The 22,515-nt window shown below is 40.7% G+C and overlaps 1 protein-coding gene across 1 annotated transcript; it reads left to right on the top strand.

The window, feature by feature from the left end:
• Positions 1 to 13,161: 13,161 nt before the first annotated feature.
• Positions 13,162 to 20,540, top strand: GTSF1 (gametocyte specific factor 1; the record flags this gene model as incomplete). The annotated part of the gene is made up of 6 exons (XM_084256146.1): positions 13,162 to 13,201; positions 15,414 to 15,514; positions 17,672 to 17,798; positions 18,508 to 18,591; positions 19,025 to 19,088; positions 20,438 to 20,540. The coding sequence occupies exons 1-6, from the start codon at positions 13,186 to 13,188 to the stop codon at positions 20,538 to 20,540; spliced, it is 495 nt and encodes a 164-aa protein (XP_084112272.1). The 5' UTR covers positions 13,162 to 13,185.
• Between the last annotated feature and the right edge of the window lie 1,975 nt (positions 20,541 to 22,515).

Here is a 22,515-nt window from a genome sequence, read left to right as displayed (position 1 = left end):
ATAAATTGTGTATACATCAAGTATACAAAGTTAAATTGTATATACATCACGCTTTATCATACAGCTGTTTCCTTGTATACAACCCCACTATACCTATGGGGCAGGAGGGGTGGTTCGAGAACATTGGTTCTTTTCTTCTTGTGACTGTTCTTTGCTTCTTGTTGCTGGCTTCCCCAGCTGCCACATAAAGTAAGAAGGTGAAACTGCAGTTCAACCACCTCAGCCCAAAAGAGAATATTTCCACTCACATTTCAGTGACCAAAAACTAGTCACATCACCTCCCTAATGTGAGGGTGGTGGGGCTGTAGGCCCTGGCCGAGCAGCAGCGTCCCTGAAACCACTATGGAAAGGAGACTCAAATCTGCCAGCCGCCTCTACAATGATATAAAGAGTCTCAGGAATTGTTACTTTTTCCTCTTCTCCTTTCTAGATAACATGCGTCATTCTCCTTCATTCGTTCTAAGACATTTGGTCCCAAAACGCTGGTGTGTGAAAGGTAAGATAAATCAGCTTACAGAAGTTACTGGAATAGAGACCAGGATACATATCTTTATGTTGAACTTTTTTTAAAGATTTATTTAGGGCCTCCCCGGTGGCACAGCTGGTTGAGCCCAGCGCTGTGGAGCTGTCCGCAGGCTCTGCAGCACGGGTTCGATTCCCAGCTAGCCAGGGAGATACCCACATGGCACAGCAGACCTCTCCCATCTTGCCCACTGCTCCCCTCAGCAGCGTATTTCAGTAGATTTGCCTGTTCTGCTCCCCACTCCGTTTCTGGTGAATTCTCTCACCTTCCCATGCCTCTGGCCTGTACCCCAGCTCTTGTTTGCATAAAAAAAAATTTTTTTAAAGATTTATTTATTTATTTATATAAGAGCTGGGGTATAGGCCAGAGATGTCGTGGGTGAGAGGATTCACCAGAGACAGAGTGGGGAGCTGAACAGGCAGATCTACTGAAATACACTGCTGAGGGAATAGCAGGGAGACAGGAGAGGTCTGCTGCACCATGTGGGTAGCTCCCTGGCTGGGATCAAACTCATGCTTCAGTGGCTGTGGATAGCTTCATAGTGCTGAGACTTAACCCCTTGCACCACCAGGGAGGCCCTATGTTGAACTCTTAAAGTGAGATGGCCACTAGGACACTGGCAGGACAGAAGCCTAAGCTCCAGTTATGCACTTTGAAAGGGTTCTTGTATTCATGGGTTCTTTTCTACAACTCTGCTTAAGACTTCAGTCCTTCAAGGACTGAATTACAAAAGGTTCTCTGATTCTAAGATTTTCAAGGAAAAAAAGAGCAATTTCTAAAACTATGAAGGGGAAAGAATTAGTAAACAATACATGAACCAGCTCAGAATCCCCAACCAAAGAGCTTGAAGAGCACATCCCAGAGGCAGAGGATCCATCAGTGGAGTTACACACACGGGTCAGGGAAGGCACAGAAGACCGATATGAAACAAGCTAGCACAAAACCAGCATTTTCTGCTCTGACATGGTAAGAGCAACCATGTTTTGAGGCTAAAGTTTATCTAGACTAATTCTCTAGTTCTGGTTTCCAGCTTAACTTTTTTTGTCCTCTCCCACAGTGACTCCAAAAACAAAAAAAAAAAAAAAAAAAAAAAAAAAAAAGACCACAGATAATAAATCTCCTAACAAGAGTAAGTCCTGGAGAAAAGGCAGAGTAACTTTTTTATACTACTATAGCTTTAACTATGATACTAGCATAGTTAAATTTTTTTAATTAATATCACCAGCACTTTACTCCAAATTCTCAAGATTCTTAGGCAAGCTTTTCTTTAAAAAAAATAAATAAATAAAATAACCACACCATATTTTCTATCTTAAGGCCTCCTCCACCACAATAGAATGCAGGGAAAGGCTTAACAGCTTTAGTCAGACTTCAGACAAAGCTGTCTAGAACTCTATTTGAAATGCCACCAACACACATCAAGCTTAGGTCTTCCTTCAAAACACGTGCTATCAAAACAATATCAATCCAGTGCTCTCTTTCTATCCACAGGTCAGAAAAACTGATGGAGAAGTCATGGGTTAAAAAGGCAGCAGGCAGAATACTTAAGTCTTTTTAAAAACTTTGGGGAACTTTTAACTGTCAAGTTTTAGATTAACTCTTGTCATCGTGGGCATCTTAACATGTTTTTGTTTGTTTAAATAAAGAGAATTTTTTCTAGACAAATTTCAGTTGATGTTTTATTCTTCCTTGTTTTCATATCCTCATTTGTTAATCAAAAAGCTTCAAGGGCTTATTGCCTATTTCCCTTATTACTACAGGAAATACAGTCACCATGTGGGCCATTAATGCTATTCCTTAATTAGGTTCCTTATCCAATTTTTTTCTCTTACCTTCGAGTCATTTCCTATATGACCATCAGATCAACTGGCTTCAATCGATTATCTGTACAAATCTTTCATGCTTAGAGGATATAGTTTTTACGATAAGTTGAGTTTGGAACAAGGCCCCAAATCTACCTTCCTAATTCTGTAGAAGTCAATTTCTCCCATCTTAAATAATGCCTTATTCTATTTTATCCATTTTTTTATCAGAGATAGTGAATTTATAAATACAGAAGTGTTTACACAAAGATAGCCTTGATGAATAGTCACCAACCCTACTCAAGGAGTAAAAACATCGCTTATGAAGCAGTTGTGTCATTCAAAATCTAGGTGCCAGGGGGCCTCCCTGGTTGCCTAAGGGTTAAGTCTCAGTGCTATCACCACTACAACCTGAATTCAATCCCCAGGTAGGCACAGCAGACCTCTCCTGTCTCTCCCGCTGCTCCCCTCAGCAGTGCATTTCAGCAGATCCACCTAATCTGCTCCCCACTGTCTCTGGTGAATCCTCTCTCTCTCACTCACTCACACACACACACTCTTGCACCTCTGGCCTACACCCCAGTTCTTCTACGCAAAAATAAATTAAAAAAAAAAATTCTAGGTGCCAAATCTCACTTGAAGGAGTACCGAGCCTTTGAAGAAAGTACAATATAAACTGAAACAGAACCCTCTTTTTGGCTTCTAACATAACACTTAGTCAAATAAACTTTATATGCACATATAAATCCACCTCTGGCACCTGGGGAGCTAAGTCCAGTCTTTGCATTTGTTCTCAACTCTCCCTTCTCTGCAACACCCTAGTTTGGGGATTTCATAAACACAAAGCTCAATTCACTTTAAAAAATCACTAAAGTTCCTGTTTTAGCATTTTTTTTAAAAGATCAATTCTTAATCCTCACCTCATTTAAACAATCTTTGTCAGGCCTCCCTGGTATCACAAGCGGTTAAGTCTCAGCACTGTGAAGCTATACGCAGCCACTGCATCACGAGTTCAATCCCCAGCCAGGGAGCTGATCCATATGGTGCAGCAGACCTCTCCTGTCTCTCCTGCTGCTCCCCTCAGCAGTGTTTTTCAGTAGATCTGCCTGTTCTGTTCCCCACCCTGTCTCTGGTGAATCTTCTCACCCCCCACACCTCTGGCTTGTACCCAGTTCTTATATGCATAAATAAATCTTAAAAAAAATAAACAGTCTTTGTCTCTCAAGTCAACTATATCACAAGCCTTCATGAGGGAAGGCAGCATCACATTCTACTTTGCATGTGCTACTACTCCCACTAATTAGTGCCTCTAGAAGATATCCAAATACTTGGTGCTTACACCAAGCCAAGACCTAATTTATAACAGACCAAATTAGTTCCTGTTAAACTAATTTTTTTTATTGCAGCTAGCTAACTTTAAAACAATGACTTTGGGGTTTAGCTGCTTTACTGATTAATTCAGATATATTTAAACTTCCAATTAAAAGTGTAAGTTGTATTCACATGACTATTTTCTGTCCTTAGGAGTATGATCCCTAAGTATTTTCTAGATCCTTTTCAAATTATCTTTTTCTTTCACAGTTAAAGAAAAAATTAGGAGAAAAACCAGACACTTTTAGTATGTAGCACATTCTAGTATACTTTGTAAAAAGAAAGGCCACTAACTTTCTCAGATTTACATAATATAAATAAGAAATATTTTTATATCTTAATTAAGGCCTTACACATACTTTGAATTTTTTAAATCATACTTTGGTATATTAACACCAGACTATATAAAAACAAAAGAATGTTTCCTGGGGAAAAAAATGGCCCAAAAGGATAAAGATGTTTTCCTTTATCATATTTTAGGCATATGGAATATTCCCCTAAAAGGTCAATCTTAACTGGGTGACCACATAACTATTTCTTCAAACGAGGATACTCCTGAGTATGTGAGGGGCACATGGTTGTCAGGACAACCAGACAAGTCAGGTCACCCACCCTACTCTTAAGGAATAAAAATATCACTTACAAAGCAGTTGGGTCATTCAAAATCTTAGTGCCAGATTTATTCAAATCTCACTGGAAGGCGTTTCGAATCTTGGAAGAAGGCACAATAGAAGTTAAAACATCAACTTTTTTTGGCTTCTAACATAACACTTAGCCAAGGCTTCAAGAAAGACCAAATAAGCTTTTTTTCTTAAAAAAAAAAAGCAAAGTTTAAAAGTCATTGCCTCCAAGCCTGCCTAGATTCCCCAAAGTCCTACCTTCCCCCCACACTCGATGTACAGGTGATATATGTTTTCGTTTAAGCAACTTTCATTGTAATTTATTATTATTGAACTAGAAGATGCCTTAGGAGAGACATGATCTTGACTATACACTAGCTCCTGTGTCCACCAAAAAAAAAAAAAAAAAAAAAAATCAAAGTTGCTGAATGTGGAGAATCTACCCTTTATAGACATGCTGGGGTAAGAAGAGACCCAAGTGCTCTGGGCTAAATATTTATACTAGAATAAGTCAGTCTTTCAAAAGCCTTAGGAACCAGAGTCACTCATCTTCAACAAAAAGTCCTAGCAAGGCACTATGAATTATATTTATGTAACAGCAGGAAGACTTTCCAGCTATAATGTCTCTTCCCTAAAATCGGGTTTTAGGGTTTCCACCCTTACATTCACAGTTATGAACTGTGAGGGAAACTGCTGAGGTCCAGGACCCCTTTCCTAAAATGCACACTGAAATGTATCCCACCCATTCTACATATTTATTCTATTGCTTGTCCATACTTTATGAACCTTTTGCCCAGGCTTTCCAAGCAGCAGGGGTATAAAACAGAAAAAGACCTTAAATATTTCCTTCCCTTCTTCCCACATATTCTCCTACAGGATAGATGCCTTACAATTGCTGCAGATCCTGACAAAACACCTGTGCTCTCAGATCAAATAATCAGGTATCTACCATGTGGGCAACATCATCTTAAGAACTGTAGTGCCACAGTCCATTATGAGAAAACAAAGTTGACAACTAAAGTTGGAGACGGTTCTCAAACTTTAGCAGGTCCCAGAATCACTCGGCAGTCTTGTTAAGACGAAGATAGTAGGTCCCCTCATCCCTGAGTTCCTGATTCAATAGGTCTGTAGTAAGGCCAAAGAATTTACATTTGCTCAAGTTCCCAAGTGATACTGATGCTGCTGGTATGGTCTGAAGACCACAGCTGTATTGTCGTTTTTTAAGAGTTTTATTTGTTTTATTTATTTTTGCGTAGAATTGGAATGTAGGCCAGAGGTGCGGGGGACAAGAGGATTCACAAGAGGCCGAGTGAGGAGCAGAACAGGCAGGTCTACCAACATACACTGCTGAGGGGAGCAGCAGGCCAAAACAGGAGAAGTCTGCTGCACCATGTGGGTCAGGTCCCTGGCCGGGGATCAAACCCAGGCCATCGTGGTGGGCAGCATCGTGGTGGTAGAGCTGAGACTCAACCCCTAGGCCACCGGGGAGGTGGAGCCCACAGTTGTAAGAACCACTGATGACACAGGGTTTAAGTCCTGGGAGGAAAAGAAGGTAGGAAGAAGTTATAAGAATATGTAAGAACTTACTCCAGGCAGAGAATAGAAAGTCCTCATTGAGAAAAAATGACCTTAGGGTTTAAACATTTGACAGTCTTTAAAATAACATCAAAAGAAAGGCAGTGTTAGAATTTTAAAACTGTGCAAGACTAGTTTTTCAGTTTTTAGTAAAATTTCTTTAGCATAATTGCAATTCTTCCACACTTTGAACAAAATTTTCCTTTAAGAAGTTTCTGCCTTTTGCTGTCACCCCTGAAGCACCACTGACCAAAATGAAGTTCAAGCCCTTTGTGACTTCTGACCAGGCCAAGAACTGTAAAGGCATTTCAATGCACCACCCACATGTGTAGGAAGATGATGTCTTCCCCTTTCCAAAGAGCAGAAACAGAAGTAGAATGTTCAATCCATTCCCATACACAAGGATGATGAAATTCCAGGACACTACTACAGGCAGCACATTGGCACAGAAACCAGGTTTAGAGGAAGGATTATGTTATCTACACGGAACAAGCGCAGCAGGAGAAGGCAAACAGCACGAACATCTACGTGGGCATTCACGTCAGTAAGATGGTTGCACTAAACTCAAACCAAACAAGGACCGCAAAAATATCCTACAGCAAACGCCAAATCTCACCAAGCAGGAAAGGAAAAGAATAAATACAAGGAGGACAAGTGAGAAGATGCAGGAATAAAGTGATCTAATGGACAACTTTCATTAAAAATACTAAAAACGAAGAAACAGTTTCCATTTCCTTACGTACCTGTACATTAAGCCCTGCGAAGCAATATTGCTCATGGTGTGCAAACTGTAGCGGCAGGAAGACACTGAGCAGGGTTTCTGATCCAGCAGACCGGGTAAGGAAAAGAGAGTCCTAGAGTCCTCAGCAAGTCTTCACTTTACCTGGACTCTCCGGGGTTCCCTGGCAATCTCCGCTGCTCTCTCGTGGTTCTGCTCTCTGCTGTTCATTCTGCTGGTGTCCCCGTGACGCTGCCCTTATAAGCCCAGTCTCTCAGCACAGGTGTATCCACTTACGCGCGCCCACGCCCCACTCCAGGTGCCCGCCATCAGGCATGCATTCAGGACCTCAAGGATCCATCATCCATCCTAATAGCAGGAGGGCAGAAAAGCCTGATGCCTTTTACCTTACCCTACACAAACTTTGATTTGCAATTTACATCTTAGATGCCTGCACCAGAATGGGTGTGAGACGGTTATGTGTTGTGAGTCCTGGGGAAAGAAAATACATAAAAGTCAAAGAAAAACAGAGAACAGATTTCTCAAGTACACTGGCAATTATGAAAGGAAACGTGATTACAGAAGTTTAAAACATTCACATATTAAGACACAGAAAGAATGTAAAGTGCAGAACCACCACCAAAAAAATCACTGTTGGTTTTTTTCATTCATTGTGCATTATCCTGTATTTCTGGAGCTGGATGTTGGCTATTCTTGGCAAACTCCCACTAGCAACTCATTTTTAAAGATAATTTATTTTCATTAGCTCCCCAGTGGGAGGACCTCGCCCTCCCACTTCGCCTGAAAAACTGTGTAACCCACCCCAACTTTTCACCTTCTTTTAAAGCAATGTTTTCCAATCTAGCCTCACCAACAAAAACATCTATTACGCTCCCCCATAGACCTCTCATTCTGAAATATTTTGCAACTACACCTATTAAGTAATTTTCCTATTCTTAATTATTCACTTAACTCCCAGTCAAAAGTTATAATTAGATGAAAGAACTAGGACTCAGTTAATAAAATTCAAGCCAGAAACAAATAAATATTTTAGCCTTTTGATCGGCAAAAGCTTACATTATATCAGGCTTTTTGAAAAATTGAGTCTCTAAAGAATCTCAAGGACAACAGAATTCCTTCAACCCTAAAACTGAGAAAACAAATTTTTAAGTTTTTTGTTGTTGTTGAGAAAACAATTTTCTGGCATTTTTTAACTAACTACAGTACAGATCTCTTTTTTTGTCTCATTTGTACAGTCTTTAACTAATAATTATTAACTCTAAAAATATAATCTATAATTTAGGGATAAATGCTAGCATGTCCATAAATAGAAACAGCAAGGATCAGAGTCTGCTTAGGCCTTAATCCCAACTAGATGACCCTGTGTAAATAGCCTGGGTCTCTCCTGTTTTTTTTTTTTTTTTTTTCCTTTTCAAATATATTCAACCTGGCTGGGAAATCAATCTGAAAGAAAGCTCCGCAGGGATCTCAGATAAAGCAGGAACTTTCTGGGTTGGAAAGGAATGAACAAAGCATTTAAGAATAGAAAGAACAGATATGTGCTGCATTTTTATTTTAAATCTCCATTGAAAGACAGGTTTGGGTTGGACAATTTTTGGGGGGGGTGGTTGTTTTGGTGTTTTTTGAAAGTTGGTGGGCATGTCACTGCTACTAAATGGAATAGCTTTATCAGTTGTGGATCCTGTCACCCTGACAAGGCATCACTGAAGGCAGTGAAGCCTGATTTTGGATTCCTGTTTGGTACCCATTACCTATCCTCTCAAGGCCTTAGCTCTCCCTCGGAAGTTTCCATGTGCAGCTGTCTGAATGAGCAGTACTTATGGGTCACAGTAACAGTGTCAACAATTTCACCAGAGTACTGCAATTTAAAGCCTGAAAAAAAATCACTTTTCACTTCAAATCATACTGGCTCCAATGATCTGCATGAATGATGTTGTGAGAAATTTAGGACTTGATAAAGATTACTTTAAAATATTCTGAAACTGATTTACCAAACAGCACTTGTTCTAAAATGCATTGTGCTAAACTGGAAACGAAGCTTTCTTTCTTAGCAATTATCTTCCAAGAAGCACTTTAACAGCTTGCTCCTCCTTCAAAAGAGTCATCCCGGCCACCCAGGTGAAAAAAGAGCTTTTGTAAATTCAAAATAGTGCCTAGGTCAGTGGTTCTCAACCCTGGCTGCACATTAGAATCATTTGGGTTGCTTTTTAAAAATAACTATGCCCAGCCCTCTTTGATTAATTGGTCTTGGATGGGAAGTTGGCATAGTACGTCTTAAAAGCTCCCCAGATGACGCAGACAAGATTAAGAACCATTAGGCTACAAGAATGCTTGCGCCAGGCTTCCATCAACACATTTCTTTTTAGGGTCTAATATGAACCAAAGACTTCATTGGAACTCTTCAGCCCAAAGGCTGATTTGAAAAAGGAAGAAGAAGAAAAAACCCTGTTAAAAATTTACAATTACAAATTATACATGTAAAAATAAAATGTCCCATTCCCACGATTTTCACTAAAGCTACATTCAGTTCCTGCTGTCAGAATGGGTTTTCCTTGGGCCTCCCTGGTGGCGCAAGGGGTTAAGAAGCAACCTGTGAAGCTCGTCACAGCCACTGCAGAATGAGTTCGATCTCCAGCCAGGGAGCTACCCACATGGCGCAGCAGACCTCTCCTGACTTCCCCACTGCTCCCCTCAGCAATGTATTTCAGTCAATCTGCCTGTTCTGTTCCCCACTCTGTCTCTGGTAAACCCTCTCACACCCCCACAACTCTTGCCTGTACCCCAGTTCTTGTATGTATAAATAAATAAAATCTTTAAAAAAAAATAGGTTTTCATAAGTCATATTTAGGCTCTAGCCTTTGTGGTAGCCATCTTAATATAGAGAATAAATGAAAACTGAAATGTTCCCCAAGTCCCAATATTTCAAGCTGATCTCCACACTGCCTCCTATATCATGGGCAGTACGAAAATTACTATTTAGACTATATAACTGAGGCTACCAGAAGAATGATGAGAGCAAGGCTGGGAGGGTGGTGGGCCATAGGTGTCTTGGTGGTGGGTATAGTGTGGTGACAACACCTGAGGGGAGAGATCCTACACTTGCAATACACAAACAGTGCAAACCAATGTTACTGTAGTAAAAAAATAAGTATCATCTATCACACTTCTTGGTTTAGCAAAATATCACAAGCTCTACCTGTAATGTCAACATCTTCCTTTTTTTCTAACTAACTTTTAAAGACCACAAATCCCTTTTCTCCATAAAGATTTCTTCCTATATCAATTTACAGTTTCCTCCATTGTCATCTGTTAGATTATCAATGAACCCTTCATCACTTTTGAGCCTATTTTTCTAAGCACCTTGAGGATAAAAACCACTCCCCGCCCCTCTTTTTGGTATCAATGTTTCCACAACAAACGCTCACAAAAGATGTTGGATTTCCATTATCATTATGACCTCCTAGCCCTCTTTAACCTTGCCAACTCTTTCGAGTTCTTCCCTCAACTCTCCAACTTCCTTTAATCCAACTAGGGTATCCACCCTACAAGCATTCTCAGATACTACTACTGACTTTCAAATGCTGGACCTCTCCAATGCATGCTAAACAAAAACGAGATTCTTGTCCTTGGTGATTTTTTTAAGTGTTTTTTTTTTAAGATTTATTTATTTATGCATACAAGAGATGGGGTACAGGCCAGAGATGCGGGGGTGAGAGGATTCAACAGAGACAGAGTGAGGAACAGAACAGGCAGACTTGACTGAGACACACTGCTGAGGGGAGCAGCGGGGGAGACATGACAAGTCTGCTGCTCCATGTGGGTTGCTCCCTGGCCAGCCAGGGATCAAACTCGTGCTGCAGAGGCTGCGGATCACCTCATAGTGTGGTGCTTAACCCCTTGCGCCACCAGGGAGGCCTGATTTTTTTGTGTGTTCTACCTATTTCCTTTATGATTTACCTCTTCCCTACCCTCAAAATCTAAATTTATCTTTCTACCTAGTCAACTTCCTCAATCAAGGCTTCTTTCCAATCAGTATCCACGGCTAACTGTCCCATTCCCTCCCCAAGTTGCCCTTTCGAAGCTTTTCTTCTCCTTTCTAAGATGGCGGCCGCAAAGCCCAGGGAGGGCAGCACAAGCTCCCCCCACACAAGGTCACTATCTTTAGCAGCCAAAGGAGAATATGCTCTAGGGGTTCTAGGGTGTGGGGCAATGGGAGGCCTTAAGAGTCGTAAGGGCCCAAAAAACGGGGCCCATGAGCCAAAGCCCCTGCCCACACCACGCCAAGGCCGACGCCTCCGTCACAGGAAGTGGAGGCCCCACCCCCAACTTCAGAGGCCGGAAGTGAGCGTTGCTGGGGCGCGGTTGTGGGGCCGAGGCGACTGTACGGAGAGCGTGTGTCGACTGAGGTAAGAATGGCATCGCGGACCCGGCTTAGGGCCTCCTAACAGCTCACCTTTAGGGTGCCGGGTTCTCTTCACCACTGATACCGCCATTTTCTGCCCAGAGCCCGCGTCCTCCTGTGGGTTCTCAGCCCTTGTCCCGTCTCTCTCCCCGGGCGGTTCGCAGCCGCCCCCTCGAGGGCCTCCCTAGGGCCTTTCTCTTTTTTTACATGCCTTCCCATTGCTTAAATCTACTTTGAATGTTTTGTTTAAAGAAAGAAAAACACTGTTTTACTAAGGCCCCAGCTCTGTTTAACCAGTTGCTTCAGACAACACCCAGCCCCAAACTTGACTGCTTCGCGTCGTCGTTTATGCATTTCTCCAAGGTCTAGTGCTCTGGAAAAGGTAAAGAACTTCTTGTTAACAGTTTGATGTGGAAGATACCTGATGGGTGCGGCTGAATAATGACGCTGTGGTTTGTGCTGCCCGTCCTCTGCTAGAATTAGACCTTTTTGCCACCAAAAAGAATAGGTTGGCTTCCTACAAGGTGGTGTATCTGGTCCTGACTACTCCCCTTAAGTGCCGAAAATCAAGGAACAGAAAAGTTGGTTCTTTCTTCCAAACCGCTTTTATTTTTATTTTTTTAAGATTTATTTATTTATGCATACAAGAGCTGGGGTACAGGCCAGAGGTGTTGGGGGGGGGGGCGGTGAGAGGATTCACCAGAGACAGAGCGGGGAACAGAACAGGCAGATGGACCGAAGTACACAGCTGAGGGGAGCAGCGGGTGAGTCAGGAGAGGTCTGCTGTGCCATGTGGGTTGCTCCCTGGTCGGGGGATCGAACTTGTGGTACAGAGGCTGCGGACAGCTTCATCGGTTGTGCCTTAACGCCTTGCACCACCAGGGAGGCCCCCGCTTTTATTTTTAATGAAAAAATATAAAGTAACTTTGTACAAGTGAAATGTGTCAAAAGGAACGTTAAGATTTCTTAATCCAGACGTGAAAAATATTTTTTAAAAGTTTCACTAATGAATATTATTAACAGATGGGCTTAGCAGCAAATTAAGAAACTAGAGTTCCAGCTGATCCCTTGTACTTCTTATAGGTTCCAAGGCTGCTTATGTCATAGAATGGGGGATAAGGGGGGTGGAATTGTATGAGGGGCCAAAGGAGAGCTTGCTCTGTAGGCAGGAGCTGTAAAGCTGGCCAGTTTTCAGAAGTTTACTATAGGGATGGTTTTATATAAATTTAATTTTTTCCCATAAGTTTAAACAAGGGGGGTTGGGGTTTCCTTCTGGTAGAAGAGGATTCAATCTACAAAACCATTTCTCCTCTTCATTTTCCATGCTTCTGTTAACAGATTTCTTCTGTTATGATTGTTATCCATAAAATGGACAATTCTTAAGTCCTAACATTCAGAAGTTTCTCCTCAGCGCATAGGAGGAATGAGTATTAACCGAACAGACTTAATCTAGTTTATCCATTTTAGCATAGATTAGAGGGAGGAGGGAGGTGAAACGTTACTGGGAAAAGTGTGTCCCCTCCCTGATCATGTTTAAGAAAAAAGTCATGGAAATAGTAAACTAAAATATCTCTGGGCATGTTAGATGGATTGAGGGTAAACTGTCTGACATAGACCTCAGCATTTCCAGGTCCCAGGGGGAGAAAGACTGGCAGTCTGCCCACCCTGTATTTTCAACAAGTTGAGAACTTTAAAACTATTCCTGTGTTCATCCGGAAATGTAACTACTAGAACAGGGAGGGAGCGGAGCGAGAGATAACAGCATTCTTGTGGTGGTGACTTGCCCCCTCTGCTGTTAAGTTTTTCAAGTATTAATAGTTGGTAAACATTACAAGCTGTTGTGATGATACTTAAAATAGATTGTCACCTGAATACAGTTTAAATTGGCAGTCATAATTGGCTTTTCTTAATTATTTGTGAACCCTAGAATTTATCCCAAGAGTGTGAATTTGGCAAAAATATTAAAATGCTTCAGAGTATTTAAGGATAAAAGGGAGAAAATATTTGGAGGAAGAGATTCTTATATTGATCTTGGGGGAAGCTTCAATTCCAGTTTGACTCTACTTTTAGGGCTACCTCTGCATTTCACTTCTGATTCCCTGACCACTGCTTTTTTTCCCCCAGCACTTGGATTCGACTCCTTCATTTCCAACATGGAAGAAACTTACAGTATGTACTGCTTGTTGCTTTTAGAAAATAAATTACTTACATATAGTTTTAGCTCTAACATTAGAGGGAAAGTCTGTGTGGTGCTGATGTAGAAAAGTGCCCACATTTAAACTAAGACATTTGAAAGTTAAATAGTTACAGAGGTATGGGAAGCCATCAACTTTGGAAAAAACTGCAGCTATCACACCTGTTGTAAACATTTATTTTTATTAAATGATACGTGTTAATTTCTTAGAACTTCATTTCTTCTGTTCATGACACAGGGGTAACCTGTTTTCTTTCTCATTTGTGGGGTGATATGGTATACATAGTAATATTGATGTATATTGAGTTTCTAATGTTAAATGCTAAGAGGAATTCTTATTTCTCCAATGATTCAGCAATCATTCACCACAAATTTTTAGTTAAAAAAAATAAGTTTTTTAAATCTAGAAAAGCAGTCTAGAACTGATCTACCTACTTGTCACCAAACACCAATTTATAAAACATTATGGTCGGAAACTATCATTGTCAACTCTGACATCTGTCATTGTATGGACAGTCTGATGTATGTGAATCATAAGGTACATCTGGGCTGTGAGCTGCTGACATGGCCTAATATTTACTAGTGATGGAATGGATTAAATGAAGGAAAACTAATAAGAATTTCATCTGTAACCTCTCCCTGGGTGTCTAATAAGAATTTCATCTGTAAACTCTCCCTGGGTGTCCTAAAGCTTCTGAAATATGAAAAGATTGCTGGTTGGGATGAGCCTCGTTGGCATAATAAGCCTGTCCTCTAAGACTTTTCCTTCCTATTCCCTGTGTCCTTCAAGTCACCTTTCTGGCTCATTTGTATCTCGATCATGGTTAACAATTTATTCTATGTTTACCACTGTCCCAGTGAAGCTGTCGGTTTCATTTCCCCACAGACTTCTGATTTTCATAGCAGTCTCCTGGTTTATATGCTTCTTATCAAATGTGAATTGTATATTTTAGCTCACTTTTATCAGTGCCTTCAGTGGTGGCAACAGCATTTAATTAGGTTACCTCCTGTCCTCATATTCATTGTGCTTAACCATTTAATTCCCTTCCCAGGCTTATTAAAATTTGGGTTCAACTGTAGAATCTTGTAAAGCCTAAAGGTAGTATTTACACATTCTGAAGTAACTAGCTCTAGAAATACTAAAAGTGTAGTCCTCTAAGGCTGACTTTAACTAGTTTGGTGTGGGTTAGGGATTTTGTTTCACACAGCAGCTTCATATGTTCAGCTTGAAGAGATTATGGTTTTGCAGATTATTCTGTTTTTTTGGCTAACTAATTTGGTAATCGCTAAAGAATTCTAGATTTTTCCTCATATGTGTTTCAAAATATAAAACGTAAAACCACCTATTTGCTAAAGGTAATTGGTTTCATCAGAAAGGTCACTAAATCAAGACCACGAACTGCATATAGTAGTAAGTTAAAGCAGACAGATGAGAAAGAAATGTATCAATTTTTAATTTTATTTATTTTTTTTTTTTTTGGTGGGACCCTGCTGGCCGCCGGGGAACAAACTGGAACTGCAGAGGCTGTGGGCAGCCTCGGAGCCCAGCACTCAACCGCTGTGCCACCAGGGGAGGCCCCAATATTTTTCAAGCTTCCATAGAGCATATAATTGAAATAGAGCAGGGCTTACCAGCTTTTTCTATGTCATGGCATACTATATACAAATTTAACTACCTTCAACTTGAAAAAAGGACCAGTATGGGGGAGGGGGCACATGTGCAGTGACACCCTCACACCCCCACCCCAGCCCACCAATATATTAGCACACCATTCATTACAAACTTCAGCATACTGTTCGGGAAACCTGGTTGGGCTAAGTAGAGATAGGACTCACCCTACATTAGCATTTTTAGAAAAGGAATGAGGATGGATTTCATTAACTTTGTGTTTTATGATAAGGGTAATCAACAATCAAAATTATTTATGTACATCCAAATTTGAACTTAGACCCCCTTCCATGATTGCTGTTTTGTTGGATTTACAAAGCTTTGGTAGTTACACTGTTTTATCTTCTCAGTTCCATTTTCATTTTCAAACTTATAGTCAGCTTTTTTTAAATTCCAAGTTGTCATTGGACTGTCTTGTTCTATTATTACAGATTCTGTAAAAAATACATTATGCCCGGAATACAGTAGTTTTACAAGGGCCTGTTTTACTTAATACCTACATTGTTTTTTTCTTTCAGTCGATTCCCTGGACCCTGAGAAGCTATTACAATGCCCCTATGATAAAAATCACCAGATCAGGGCCTGCAGGTTTCCTTATCATCTTATCAAGTGCAGAAAGGTAGGGTATTGTTTTCATAAATTGCCCTGTAATGCCTCCTGAGTTTTTTAAGAAGCCACATTTTCTTGATTTAAAATCATTTCTGCATAAATGTTTTAACTGAGTGCTGAACTATTTTTAGCAATCTTCCTTTGGGGAGTTTATTTCTTAGCTACCTTTGTTGTTGTTTTTCTTGTTTTGTTTTTCTCCCCCTATGTAGTGACATAGCGTCCTTTATAAACAGTTTCTTTGGAGTTTTCGCACCCTTTGTACGAGAGGAAGCACTGATTTTTGCTAACAGTGAGAAATCTCTCTTGCCTTGCAAATTTGATGTGTTCGTTGTCCTGATGAAGATTGAATGCTGTAATACACATATTTCTGATTTTTGTTCGGAAACTTTAGAGAAGTTGAACAACTAGAGCTTAGCCCAAGAAAAAAATTATTCCTAAGAATAACTATCTCACAGTAAGCCACGTGAGGGGGGAGAAAAATAAACCTCATCAGTTTTGTTTTGTTTTTTTTTCTGCTCACTTGTGGACATAGCTGATATTAACTGCTTTGATTAAGGCACTTTGAAAGGATTATTAGAATGCAGTGTCAGCTACAAAGACCAAAGTTCTGCCAGGATTTATGCTTAAAAATCATTTTGGCATTTAATCCAAACTAGATTCAATTCATATATGTGTGAGCATCATGTATTTTTCTCTTGCAGTTCTGGAGATATGGCTGTAGTACCATTGTTGGTTATTTCTCTAGCCCTTTTTATTTTTTTTTTTAAGATTGATTTATTTATGCATACAAGAGCTGGGGTGCAGGCCAGATGTGCGGGAGGTGAGAGGATTCACCAGAGACAGTGGGGAACAGAATAGGCAGACTGACTGAAATACACTGCTGAGGGGAGCAGCAGGCAAGACAGGAGCCGTTGGCTTCGCCATGTGAGTTTCTCCCTGGCCGGTCGGGGATCGAACTCCTGCTACAGAGGCCCGGGATTGCTTCATAGTGCGGTTCTTAACCCCTTGCGCCACCAGGGAGGCCTTTTATATTTTTTAAAGATTTTTATTTATATATGCAACAAGAACTGGGGTGTAGGCCAGAAGTGGAGGGGGGGTAAGAGAATTCACCAGAGACAGAGGGGGGAGCAGAACAGGCGGATCTACTGAAATACACTGCTGAGGGAAGCAGCGGGCAAGACTGGAGAGGTCTGCTGCGCCATGTGGGTAACTCCCTGGCCAGGGATCAAACTGGAATGCCTGGAAATAGCTTGATAGCACTGAGACCTCAACCCCTCTTCTGATGTTCTTTGGCCACAAAACCTTTGCATTGGCTACCTGATATCCCTTGTGAAAATCAAGAAGATAAATGCCTCCCAGTTTTCTCCATCCCCTGTTTTTCCCTAGCCTTCTGCCCACTTTAAATCAGTTTTACTTTTTGACATATATTTGTGATACATCTTTTGCTTCTCCTAATGTTTCTTAATTGTTGGTATATTTACCAGAACACTTTTCTTTTGCTTTCTTGTTTTAAAATAAAGAACTTCGTCAGCAGGTAGACTATCATTTGGGCTTTTTCTTGGTGAGATAGCAGAGATAAAGGTCATATCGTTCAGAGCCTCATTTCAGGCATCATTACGTCAAATAAACATTCCTGCGTTAGTTGGAGAAATCCTCGGTTTGCCTCTCCTGCAGCGCCCTTCCAGCCTTGCTGGCACTGTGGCATTGCAGTCGCTGGGGACTGCCGCAGTGCAGGCTGAGTGTGTTTTAGTGTTGCTATTCATCCTGAACATCAGCTTTTAAACACAGCCAGAGAGCTCTACCAGTCCAGGTGCCGCCTGAATCTTGTGATCCTGAGAAATAAACAGGAGGAGGAAATACGGTTCAAGTGCCAAATTCTAAATTCACTGTGGAGCTCCATGTAAGCCATTTTAACCTGGTATCTGTGATGTCAGTCTCTACAATCATAACAAAGAGGCTTGCATTTTGATGATTTTGTCATCATGTCTATGTGATCTTATTGAGCCATCAATCTCTTAATTTTCTACTGTGAGTTTACCTATCTTAGTTATGCCACAAGTTTATTGAGAGATTTTAGGGGAGCCATTTATAAAATCAAGATGAGCCACTCACCCTGAACTTAATAGACGCCAAAAAACTGACAGACCCCTTAATTTTTGTTCCACAGAATCATCCTGATGTCGCAAACAAATTGGCTACTTGTCCCTTCAATGCTCGCCACCAGGTTCCTCGGGCCGAAATCAGTCATCATATCTCAAGCTGTGACGACAAAAGTTGTATTGAGCAGGATGTTGGTAAGACTGAGTAGCTAGATGTCTCAGTGCGGGAGGCCGGCCTCTTCACATTTTTATTATGCTGCATCGTCGCCTGGATTTTCGGCTTTCATCCTTTCAAAAGAACAATATTTTTCTGCCTTTGAGATTTTTATCTCAGCAGCAAAAGATTGTCAGGTCGTGTCTGTCAGATTGCTTTCCCTTCCCAGCTGTTTGATTCATGGTACTAGGAAGTCATCTAAAAATAAAAATCCTTTCATTGTCATAAATATAGTAAACATCTTTGTTTCTGCTTTTCTTTCTTCTGTTGGTAAAGAAATAAGACCCCCCAGGGTCTCCCCAGTGGCGCAGTGGTTGAGCACTGGGTTGCAAAGCTGCCCTCAGCCTCTAAAGTGCCGGTTCGATCCCCCGGCCACTGGGCGAGGGTCCCACATGGCGCGCAGACCTCTCCTGCCACCCGCTGCTCCCCTCAGCAGTGTATTTCGTCAGTCTGCCTGTTCTGCTCTCCGTTCTGGCTCTGGTGAATTCTCTCACCCTCCCTCGCTTCTGACTGTACCCAGTGCTTGTATGAATAAATAAATAAATCTTTAAAAAAAAAAGAAAAAGGTGATAAGACCCCTCTCTAGCTTTCATACAATCATTTTTTCAGAAACAGGTTGCTGTCCCGCAGCCTTATAAAAACTCTTAACTCCTTTAAACATCGATTGGTGATGTCCCCTTCTTATTGCAGTCAACCAGACTAGGAACCTGGGACAAGAGACCCTGGCCGAGAGCACATGGCAGTGCCCCCCTTGTGACGAAGACTGGGATAAAGGTGAAGCCCCTCTGCAGTTTTTCCTTCAGTGTCTAAATCTCAAGTCATTTGCTTAAGACAGACGGAAGGTTTTCCTTCTTTCTGAGCATGCCATGTTGATCAGAATGCCTTATTATTTTTATTGGGCCCCCAGACGAGCACATTTGTATCGCTGTGCAGACACACGGAACAGCCCATCCCTCTTGATTGGATAAAGCACTTCTCTGCATCTGTTTTTTCCCATAAATTGTGTTGTGCCATCTGTGTTTGGTTGTTACTGGGCACGTTTATTATTATTTATGTTGCTTGTGTTTATATCTTTCAATTAAATTCCTGCTACTGTGTTGTTTAGGCAGGGCACTTGATCAGTTCTCCAAACTTAGGTATATTATCACAGATTCAACTAGCAGGAACTAGTGTCTTACCACCAACTTTGTTTTTCTTCTTTTGGCAGATTTGTGGGAACAGACCAGCACCCCATTTGTTTGGGGCACAACCAACTACTGTGGTAACAACAGGTAAATGAAATGGTCTCCTTGCCAGCACTGCCTTTCAAAGTCAAAGTGCTCTGTTACTTAAAAAAGCCATCCAAGCATGAACTGACCTCTTTTCTTAATACTACTCAGTGGTAGGGCCTCCCTGGTGGCGCAGGGGGTTAAGACGCAGCACTACGAAGCCTGCCACAGCTACCGCAGCACGAGTTCAATCCCTGGCCAGGGGGGTGACCCACATGGTGCAGCAGACCTCTCCTATCTTTCCCACTGTGCCCCTCAACAGTGTATTTCAGTAGATCTGCCTGTTCTGCTCCCCACTCTGTTTCTGGTGAATCCTCTCACCCTCCCACTCCTCTGGCCTGCATCCCAGCTCTTGTATGCATAAATAAAGAAATCTTAAAAAAAAAACTACTACTAGATACTGTTTCAGAGGATTTTTTTTCCCTTTATTTTTTCATTCATAAAAAAGTCATACACTGTGTTAATCACTGTGGGAACACAAAAATACTAGCTTATTAGTCTAGCAAGGCAGACCGTGGTGCCAGACTTTCTTATGTCTTGCTTGGGTTTTTTGCTATTTTAATACTTTGAAAAAATTCTCCATCTATACTACATGAATCATTTTAACTCTGGGTAGGTAGGATCTGAAGAAAAGGTAATCTTAAGAATTCTTGATTTGAAATTAGAGGATTCCAAATACCTTTTGGGCAGGGAAGAAAATACATCTCTTCTTCCAACTGATTTTGTATCTACGTTTAAAACTGTAAGATTTCTCTTTACAACTTGAATTTTAGAAGATCTTAAAAACTCAAGTTTCAAGCCCAAGTGAGAATATTTCTGCATTAGAAAATTGAGAGTAGGAGATGCTAAATAACATTTTTTCCCCAAAGAGAATGTTGATCAATTTTTATCTCATAGTTCCTGAGGTCAGTTAGTCATTGTAAGTTATTTTGTGTGGGCACCAAAGTAGAAAAATTTAAAGATGAATTCCATTGGTACAATTTTAATTTCATCTCCAGTCTATGAGATTTGTTAGTTTGGTTGTCTTGGCATTTTATTTTCTGTTACGTTTATTGAGTGAGTTGATAAGCCTGTCATATGACTGAACAGTAGATGGCATTGCTGTTTATCTCAATTTCTAGAAAATGAAAGTGGTTAGCCCCATCGTAATGCCTCTGTAGAACAGTGAGCTTTCCCGAGAAGTGGTAATCATTCTAATTGCAAGATTGTTTTGATGGAAATGTGTTTACACTTCAGAATGTAAGGTGGTTGTTTGCTTCCAAATTGTGGAAAACACATTTTGATTGTCTTTGTATGCCTGTCTGAAGAATAAAGATATGCTGCCATAGTCAAATTTGTCTTTCTTCGTGCAGCCCTGCAAACAACATCGTTATGGAACATAAAAGTAACCTGGCTTCAGGCATGCGTGTTCCCAAGTCTCTGCCGTATGTTCTGCCATGGAAAAACAGTGAGTAAAATAGAGGCCAAATGCTTTTACCCTTTGCTTTGTACCTTTAGCCAAATACAGGTTGGTCTTGATTATCCAGACTTCTTCAGTCTGAATATGTCATACTCATGTGACCCTAACAGTGAGTGCCTCCTTAAATTTTACCCTCTACCTCACTCCCTCCATCTTAGCCCTAGCCCTGTTTGGTAAATGGAAACTAGGACTAAGAAAGTACAAAATCACAGAAGCAGCCGAAAGAATAGTTAAATGATGGGGTGATCACTGACATCAAACACCATACGTAAATTTGGGGGCCCATAAAAAGGTTAATGACTTTGGCTAGGAGGATGTCATCATCCTCCATATCAAGGCATAAATCTCTAGGGAACTGAGATTAGAAATTGGATTGCAGGCAAATGAAATAAGTCAGAAGGAGAAAGAGAAATACTGCATGCTTTCACTCACATATGGACTGTAAAGAAACAAAGCAAAGGAACAGACAAAGCCAAAACAAACCCTTAGAATCTGACTGCAGAGAGTACCAGAAGGGGAGAGAGGAGAGCAGTAGGTAGAGGGAGCCCAGTGGACTGGGGTGCAGGATTATTGTTGTTTTAGTTGTGGGGGTGGTGTGGTAAAATACACATTGAAGAGGTGTGACCCTATACCTCTATATAGTGTTGTAAACCAGTGTTATCTCAAAAAAAAAATAAGAAATGCGAGTGCAGAGATTTAAAAGGAAATAGGTAAAGAAAATGAAACTAATAAGTCATAAGAAGCAGCATAAAGAACAGTGTTCGAATGTCCTCCCTGGGCATCAGAGCCACTGCTATGTAAACAGGCCCTAAATTCATTCTCAGACCACCCTGGGCAGGAAATCCCCACATATGGACCATCCAGATACTGCCTTTTTTTTTTCCTTCATTCTGTACTTTTCCCAGTGTTGCCTCCCTGTTCAGATTCTCTTGATTTCAGTCTGTTGGAGCTAATTTTTAGGTATCTTGAGGATTCCCTTTAAATACTTGTATTTCCCCAAAAAGGAAAAATTCTCAAGAAGCTTGATAGGTAAAGCATTGTTTTCTTTCCCCATGCTCTTGAATAGAATCCAGTCACACTAATTTTAAATTCTCCTACCTTTATATTGTAATTCAGTATGTACCCCAGGAATAAGTCATTTGTGTTTAGTAAAATTAGGGGATGGAGTAAATTTCACTTGACATGCTGTATTTATTTTGAAATATTTCTGCTCTGTAGATGGAAATGCACAGTAACTGAATATCTATCTCATCAAGTAAGTGTTTGTTTTATTTCACTCTCTGTTCAGATGGTAGCAAGATTTAACTGGACATAAAGCAATTTGGGTCCAATTTTCTTTCAGATTATGTTACCAAATTAAAGCTTTGTGTGTGCATGTGTTTTTTTAAGTTTATAGCCTTTGTTATGGCTTTGCACACTAATGAATAGGCATTTACTGGTTAAATTAGAATTCTGTTAACATGCCAAGTTGCTTTCCTAACGTTAGTGCACATTGCCTTTTTCTTTTTTTTTTTTTTTCAAAGTTGCATTCTAGATCTATCAAGTCTCTTTAATGGACTGAGATTAATCAGACAGCTGTGCTTCACTGCTCTGCAATTCTTTCCCTGTGCAGTACAGTTTAACACTCATCAAAAAATTCATACTCTTTAATGAGCACTTAAAAGTTTTGGGTTTCTAAAAAGTCTTGCGCTGTTGGTCTTATCTGAATATTTGATTTAGCAGAACCTCACAAAACCTATACAAAGAGACCAAAATCTTTCACTTTTCATACATGAAGTCTTTCCTTGAGGTTACCTTCTGTGCCAATAGCAGAGCCACGTTTGATGCTTCAAATACTGTCTTGACAGAGGTTACCCAGCCACATTACTCGTGGGAGAAGGGATATTATAAAGATTGGGAATGGGATTATATCCCCACTGTCTTGGAGACAATAGACCCTCAGCAAATATTTTCCAGTGAATAATTGGTCTG

The sequence above is a fragment of the Talpa europaea genome (genome assembly GCF_964194135.1).
Source record: "Talpa europaea genome assembly, chromosome: 15".
Taxonomy (NCBI): Eukaryota; Metazoa; Chordata; class Mammalia; order Eulipotyphla; family Talpidae; genus Talpa; species Talpa europaea.
The sequence above is the reverse complement of the archived record's forward strand: the minus strand, read 5'-3'. Positions and strand labels throughout refer to the sequence as shown.